General features: G+C 47.2%; 1 protein-coding gene across 1 annotated transcript in view; it reads left to right on the top strand.

The window, feature by feature from the left end:
* myo1ha (myosin IHa) overlaps positions 1–7,740 on the top strand; it is a 28,812-nt gene that overhangs the window by 8,991 nt on the left and 12,081 nt on the right. Inside the window, exons 14-21 of the mRNA XM_024001840.2 lie at positions 1,865–1,959; positions 2,110–2,156; positions 2,384–2,464; positions 2,798–2,903; positions 3,090–3,207; positions 3,489–3,602; positions 3,684–3,760; positions 3,842–3,910. Of these exons, the coding sequence (XP_023857608.1) occupies positions 1,865–1,959; positions 2,110–2,156; positions 2,384–2,464; positions 2,798–2,903; positions 3,090–3,207; positions 3,489–3,602; positions 3,684–3,760; positions 3,842–3,910 (707 nt within the window). The remainder of the gene's footprint in view (positions 1–1,864; positions 1,960–2,109; positions 2,157–2,383; positions 2,465–2,797; positions 2,904–3,089; positions 3,208–3,488; positions 3,603–3,683; positions 3,761–3,841; positions 3,911–7,740) is intronic.

Consider the following 7,740-nt stretch of genomic DNA (forward strand, 5'->3'; position numbering starts at 1 on the left):
GAATTTTGGCCTCATATCCTGTCCTGACAGAGCTGGTATGTAACTGCAGTACAGTTTTAGACAGGGCCCTCCATGCAAATCTGCGACGTTACGCATAATTTATTCAGGTATCTGCAACCCCCAACATCAAAATTTTCATATCCGGGATAGCGTCAATGGGCTTTGTGGGCCATGGCCCACACCTCCAGCTACCATATGACGGTCTCTCGGTGTTGCCCTCTCCTAAGCCAAGCTATGTAGCGGACAACGTGGAAGTACTCCTGTAGCCCGGTCCTCGTCCTTTGAGGAGCCCCCATGGTGTCGACCAAGCAGCTTTTAAACCCTTCCGCTGACGTCGAGCAGTCGTGTAGACAAGCATGTACTGCCTTCGCTAATTAATAATCCACCCTCAAAATTCTGCTTGTCCTCCTCGCATCCCCGATGCATTCTATTTTGTGAGCCCTCCGCCACCGCATGCCCCTCGCCCTGACAGCACAAAGCACCCCACCACAACACTGACATTGTACCCCCACCGATGAAAGACTCAGCAGATTGGCGGATGGTGCATTGTCTTCAGTTGCAAGCCTCCCCCATTTTCCCTCACCAGAACATAACGCATGGTCATTATGGCAAAACTAATTCTGATTTTGTTTCATGCAGACCAAGAGGACCATTCATCCAGCCAAAAGTACAATCTTTGTCCCCGATGTGCAGTTGCAAACGTAGGTCTGGCCTTTTCCGCTATATGGCGGTTTTGGAGCAGTGGCTTCTTCCATAGCACGGCGGTACAAGCGCACGCCTCCAATATCCAGGTCTATAGTCGCCACTCCATTACGACCTCCCGTCTCTATACTGGATATAGATAATTTTGTACCCTCGCTTATCCTCCAGCATCGGTCACAAACGTCCACATTTGCTGTTGTGATCTGGGAGACTCTGACATAATTTGCACTCCTTACAGCAACCAAAGGAGACAGATGCGTCCCTTCCCTAGAGCGGTATGACGGAGAAACTGGCGTGGTCCAATGGATGTTAAGAGTAATACTTGCGGTACTAGTTGTGTCAGTATACTAGAAGCCCAGCCATGAAGACAGTTAAAAGAAAAAAAAAAAAACGGCTCCAAACCTTCAGTCATTTGGGGAAATTTGCTCCAGGACTAAATGCAACCAATTTTTTTTTTGTCTGAGAGTCTGCCTTAAGGACAACAAAGTCAAGGTATTGGAGTGGCCATCACAAAGCCCTGAACTCAATCCCATAGAAAATTTGTGGGCAGAACTGATAAAGCGTGTGCGAGCAAGGAGGCCTGCAAACCTGACTCAGTTACACCAGCTCTGTCAGGAGGAATGAGCCAAAATTCACCCAACTTATTGTGGGAAGCTTGTGGAAGGCTACCCGAAACGTTTGACCCAAGTTAAACAATTGAACTGAAATACTAATTGAGTGTATGTAAACTTCTGACCCACTGGGAATGTGATGAAAGAAATAAAAGCTGCAATAAATCATTCTCTCTAATATTATTCTGACATTTCACATTTTTAAAATAAAGTGGTGATTCTCACTGGTCTAAGACTGGGCATTTTTACTAGGATTAAATGTCAGGAATTGTGAAAAGCTGAGTTTAAATGTATTTGGCTAAGGTGTATGTAAACTTCAGACTTCAACTGTATATGCAGTATATTATTTTTGGTGTAGGGCCCCCGTAAGGTCCTGGGGCCCTAAGCAACCGTTTGTCACTTATGCCTGAAGCCGGCCCTGGATGGACCTCTTGTCCTATTCTGAACCTGTGAGTCGACACAGTAAGAAGGCTTAGGCTCTATCTTTAATTGCCTCTCACTCTTCATCCCTCTCCCCACCCCCCACTCTCTCTCTGTCCCATTGACTGCAGGCACAAGTTGTCTGACAAGAAGATACGTAAGACGCTGGATAGGGGCAACTTTCGCCTTCTGCATTACGCTGGGGAGGTCACCTATGGCGTTGTGGGTAAGGGATCCCATGGTCTCAGGCCCAGTGGTGGCATTACCCTCCTCTTCAATGTCCCTACATGTCCTACTTGTAGATTTCACTGCCACTCTCACGTGTCCCTTCTCACTCACCACTCTTTCTCGCATGTTGTTGTTTGTGTCATCCCAGGGTTCATCGACAAAAACAATGACATGTTATACAGAAACATCAAAGATGTAAGTCTGCAGGTTTCTACTGATGGATTATGTGAGACAGGGGAGGAAGGAAGGAGGGGAGGAAGGGGGGGGGCAGAGAATGGGACTCTTTTCAATTGGTTCCTTAATTATTTACTCTCCTGTAGAAGTTTTGTAAATAATACAAGAGGAGGGGAATGCAGTGAATTTGCCCAATTGGTTTTGAGTATCCACTTTGATGCGTGGTGTGTGTGTATGTGTGTACACAGGTGATGCGGCAGTCTAAAAATGCCATAGTCAGAGAGTGCTTTGCTTCCACAGAGTCGGATAGCAGGCGGCGACCAGAGACGGTGAGAGCTCACCAAGTTTTCCCCACCACTTTCTTGTCTGTCCCCCTGAAGTCACAATGACATTGTTTTTTCCCCCTTGTACACTGCCTCAATAGTATAACATATTGTACAGTATAGCTGGATAGGAACACACAGTTTTCAGAATGACGGACAACTGAGAAAAGTAAAAGATGTCTCTGTGTTTATATTGGATTATTTATTGTCCCCTTATTCAGCATTTGAATGTCATTTACCTCTGTAACTGGCAGCCTGTTGTGGTCCATCATCCATGTGTATTTGACAGATAAACTGTTGGGGGACTCTACAACTGATCCCAGGCCTGTTTCTCTGTAGGTTGCTAGCCAGTTTAAGAGCAGTCTGCTGGGACTGACAGACATCCTCATGTCTAAGGAGCCCTGGTATGTGCGCTGCCTCAAATCCAACGAGTCCAAACAGCCAGGTGAGAGACCCTCTGACCACGTGCACAATATCATCACCAGCTGGTGGTACTTCCAAACTTCAATCTACTTCAATCTGTCAACTGTGTTTATGAAGCAATTTCTCCTTCATTCTCTCTCTTTTTCCCTTTGTGTCTATTTCTCCCTCTCTCTTTTTTTTGGCACACACACAAACACACATGCTACAGGTCGTTTTGACGACGTGCTGGTTCGGCACCAAGTGAAGTACCTGGGGCTGATGGAACACCTTAGGGTCAGACGGGCAGGTTTTGCATACCGACGCCGCTACGAGTTGTTTCTGCAGAGGTAGGCCAACAGAACTTGTTGCTTTAGTAGACCACATTGATTACTTTGTAGAAACAATATTTTCCTTATAACATTAGGCTTCACCGGCAAATGATTCGACCAGAATCTTTGAAAGATTTTGCCTTTACTTGAGCTGTTGATATCAAATAATGAATTAATTTCTTTATTCTGTCCCCTTGGGTAATGTTGTGTTGCATTTTAACACAAACAAGCACAGGCATTACAGGCATTCCAAATACTGTACATCTAGGACAATGAGGTGATGTGTGATCCACCTCCAGATACAAGCCCCTATGCCCAGCCACCTGGCCCCATTGGAGAGGAGTGGCTGCAGAAGGAGTGGAAGTGCTGGTGCAGCACCTGGGATACCTACCAGATGAGTACAAAATGGGCAGGTGAGAGCAGTTTGGGCAACTCATTTCTCCTCCACTAGATTGGTTCTTACAAATCTCTGTTACTTTTCCATTTCACTCTAGAACCAAGATATTTATCCGCCACCCCAGGACACTTTTTGCCACAGAAGATGCCTTCGAGGTCTGCAAACATAAACTTGGTAAGGGCATGAGAGCTAAGAGAAATCAAGAGATTTTATTTACTTGCATAGAGATTTCAATATTATTAATGGATATTACAGCATCAAGGATTCAGGCCCAGTACAAGGGATACCGGCAAAAAGGAGAATTCAGAAGACAGAAAGAAGCTGGTAAGTGACAGCAAAGCTACATGGATGTGGTCCTCTGTAGCTCAGTTGGAAGAGCATGGCACTTGCAACACCAGGATAGTGGGTTCGATTTCCAGGACCACTGATACAGTGCCTTCAGAAAGTATTCATACCCCTTGACTTTTTCACACATTTTGTTACGTTACAGCCTTATTCTAAAATGTATTAAATACATAAAACTCCTCAGTAATCTACACACAATGCCCCATAATGACAAAGCGAAAACAGGTTTTTAGAATTTTCTGTAAATGTATAAAAAGTAATTACCCTTTTCTATGAGAATCGAAATTGAACTCAGGTGCATCCTGTTTCCATTGATCATCCTTGAGATGTTTCTACAACTTGGAGTCCACCTGTGGTAAATTCAATTGATTGGACATGATTTGGAAAGGCACACACCTGTCAATATAAGGTCCCACAGGTGACAGTGTATGTCAGAGCAAAAACCAAGCCATGAGGTCCAAGGAATTCTCCGTAGAGCTCCGAGACAGGATTGTGTCGAGGCACAGATCTGTGGAAGAGTACCAAAAAATGTCTGCAGCATTGAAGGTCCCCCAAGAACACAGTGGCCTCCATCATTTTTAAATGGAAGAAGTTTGGAACCACCAAGACTCTTCCTAGAGCTGGTTTCCCGGCCAAACTGAACAATCGGGGGAGAAGAGCCTTGATCAGGGAGGTGACCAAGAACCCGATGGTCACTCTGATAGAGCTCTAGATTTCCTCTGTGGAGATGGGAGAACCTTCCAGAAGGACAACCATCTCTGCAGCACTCCACCAATCAGGCCTTTTAAGGTAAAGTGGCCAGACGGAAGCCACTCCTCAGTAAAAAGCACCACAGCCCGCTTGGAGTTTTCCAAAAGGCACCAAAAGACTCTCAGACCATGAGAAGCAAGATTGTCTGGTCTGATGAAACCAAGATTGAACTCTTTGGCCTGAATGCCAAGCGTCACATCTGGAGGAAACCTGGCACCATCCCTACGGTGAAGCATGGTGGTGGCAGCATCTCGCTGTAGGGATGTTTTTCAGCGGCAGGGACTGGGAGACTAGTCAGGATCTAGGGAAAGATGAACGGAGCAAAGTATAATCAAGTCAAATCAAATTTTATTGGTCACATACACATGGTTAGCAGTGTAGCGGAATGCTTGTGCTTCTAGTTCTGACAGTGCAGTAATATCTAGCATGTAATCTAACAAATTCACAATAACTACCTTATACACACAATTGTAAAGGGATGAATAAGAATATATACATATACATTTATGGATGAGCGATGGCCGTGCGGCATAGGCAAGATGCAGTAGATGGTATAGAATACAGTATATACAGTACATATGAGATGAGAAATGTAGGATATTTCGACATTATTAAAGTGCCGTTATTTAAAGTGACCAGTGATACCTTTATTAAATCCATTTATTAAATGTATTAAAGTGGCCAGAGATTTGAGTCTGTATGTTGGCAGCAGCCACTCTATGTTAGTGATGGCTGTTTAGCAGTCTGATGGCCTTGAGATAGAAGCTGTTTTTCAGGCTCTCGGTCCCAGCTTTGATGCACCTGTACTGACCTCGCCTTCTGGATGATAGCGGGGTGAACAGGCAGTGGCTCGTTGTTGTCCTTGATGATCCTTTTGGCCTTCCTGTGACATCAGGTGCTGTAGGTGTCCTGGAGGGCAGGTAGTTTGCCCCCGGTGATGCATTGTGCAGACCGCACCACCCTCTGGAGAGTCTTGCAGTTGTGGACAGAACAGTTGCCGTTCCAGGCGGTGATACAGCCCGACAGGATGCTCTCGATTGTGCATCTGTAAAAGTTTGTGAGTGTTTTAGGTGACAAGCCAAATTTCTTCAGCCTCCTGAAGTTCAAGAGGCGCTGTCGCACCTTCTTCACCACGCTGTCTGTGTGGGTGGACCATTTCAGTTTGTCAGTGATGTGTACGCCAAGGAACTTAACTTTCCACCTTCTCCACTCCACTAGAGAGATATTTTGATGAAAACCTGCTCCAGAGCACTCGGGACCTCAGACTGGGGTGAAGGTTCCCCTTCCAACAGGACAATGACAATGAAGAATGGTAGAAACTCCCCAAATACAGGTGTGCCAAGTTTGTAGCGTCATACCCAAGAAGACTCGATGCTGTAATCACAGCCAAAGGTGCTTCAACAAAGTACTGAGTAAAGGGTCACACCCCCTTACGGACGACCTTTGTCCGCGAAGGGGCTAAACCACCGAAGAGCGGCTCTACACCATTAGAGCGAGACCAGCTGCGCTTGGCCCGTGACTGGAAAATGCTAGCTGACATTGGCCGGCAACTTGTGTTTCCTCCGGAGATCGCAACCACCACCCTAAGACCTGACATGGTGCTCTGGTCCCGCGCGGCCAACGCGCAGCTAGTCTCGCTCTAATGGTGTAGAGCCGCTCTTCGGTGGTTTAGCCCCTTCGCGGACAAAGGTCGTCCGTAAGGGGTGTGATGCTGCTGGGGTGGTAGGGAGTTGGTGGCAGCTCGCTTGTCCTCCAGGGCGGACGCAAGGTTTTTAAGGACTTGGTTGTGACGCCAAGTGTAGCGTCCTTGGGTGAGGCTTGTTTACACCCTGTGAGAATGTGCCTGAGGTTGGCTGGCATGGAACAGAGGGCACAGTCCGGATCTTCACCATACCATTGGTGAAGATTAACTGGTGTTGGAAGGACGTCATATGTTGCTCTGATGGAAAAGCTCAACCGCCTCGCTTCCATGGCCCACAGATCCTTCCAGCTGATCTTCCTCTTCTCCACACTGTCCCATCGAGTCCACTGTCCCTGTTTGGCAAGAGAGACTGCCTTGGCCCACCTTGCAGCCTCTCCTGATGGCGTACTTCCTGCACTACCATCTTCCCGCTCTGGTGCAGTGGCCTTACTTCAAGCAGCACGGCTAGTTAGCCCAAGGCCTCCTCTCCCTTGCTGAACATGACCCACAATGTCAGCATGTCTGAGGGCTGCTGTTGCCTCCTGGACTGCTTTTCCTGGCCTCCATTTGCGCCCAGTTGCCAAGGTCGGCGCGTTGTTGCTCACCACTGGGTCTCGAGATTCATTCAGTGTCATCTGGAGCCTGGTTTTTGCACACTTGAATTCCTCTGTTAGACTGGTGAGGGGCAGCGTGAGGACACCATCTCCATAGAGGCCTATGGTGGTAAGGCATCGTGGAACTCCGAGCCACTTCTTTAAGTAGCCTGTCTCCTCTTTCCATCTTCTCCACTGTTGAGATTGGAACCTCATACACTGCTAGGGGCCACAACACCCGGGGTAGGAGACCAAACTGCAAGACACCAGGCCTTTAACTTTCCAGGTAGCTGGGTGTTGTCGATGGACTGTAGGCTACTACTGATGTCTTTGCGCAGCTGTTGCACCTGGTCTTTGTCCTTCAGGCTGCATCATACCACCTTCCAAGGCTTTTTACCGGCTGCTCAGACACTGTTGGGATTTGGTCATCTCCGATGAAGAATTTCAGGTCAGAGAGTACTCCCTTCACAATCGAGATGCTGCGTGACTTGGATGGTTTAATCTTCATACGGGCCCAGCTGATGTTTCTCCTCGAGTTTTCTGAGCAGTCTCCTGGTGCATGGGACAGTGGTGGTCAATGTTGTAATGTCGTCCATGTAGGCTCTGAGTGGAGGGAGGCGGAAACCAGAGTCGACTCGCTGTCCACCAGCAACCCATTTTGAGGATCTGATGATAACCTCCATTGCCATTATGAATGCCAACGGAGAAATGGTACATCCCGCCATTATAACCTACATTCAGGCACTGCCATGAGGTGGTGAAGCAGAACTGCAGCATGATTATTC

Source organism: Salvelinus sp. IW2-2015, linkage group LG15 (genome assembly GCF_002910315.2).
Source record: "Salvelinus sp. IW2-2015 linkage group LG15, ASM291031v2, whole genome shotgun sequence".
In the NCBI taxonomy this organism is placed as follows: Eukaryota; Metazoa; Chordata; class Actinopteri; order Salmoniformes; family Salmonidae; genus Salvelinus; species Salvelinus sp. IW2-2015.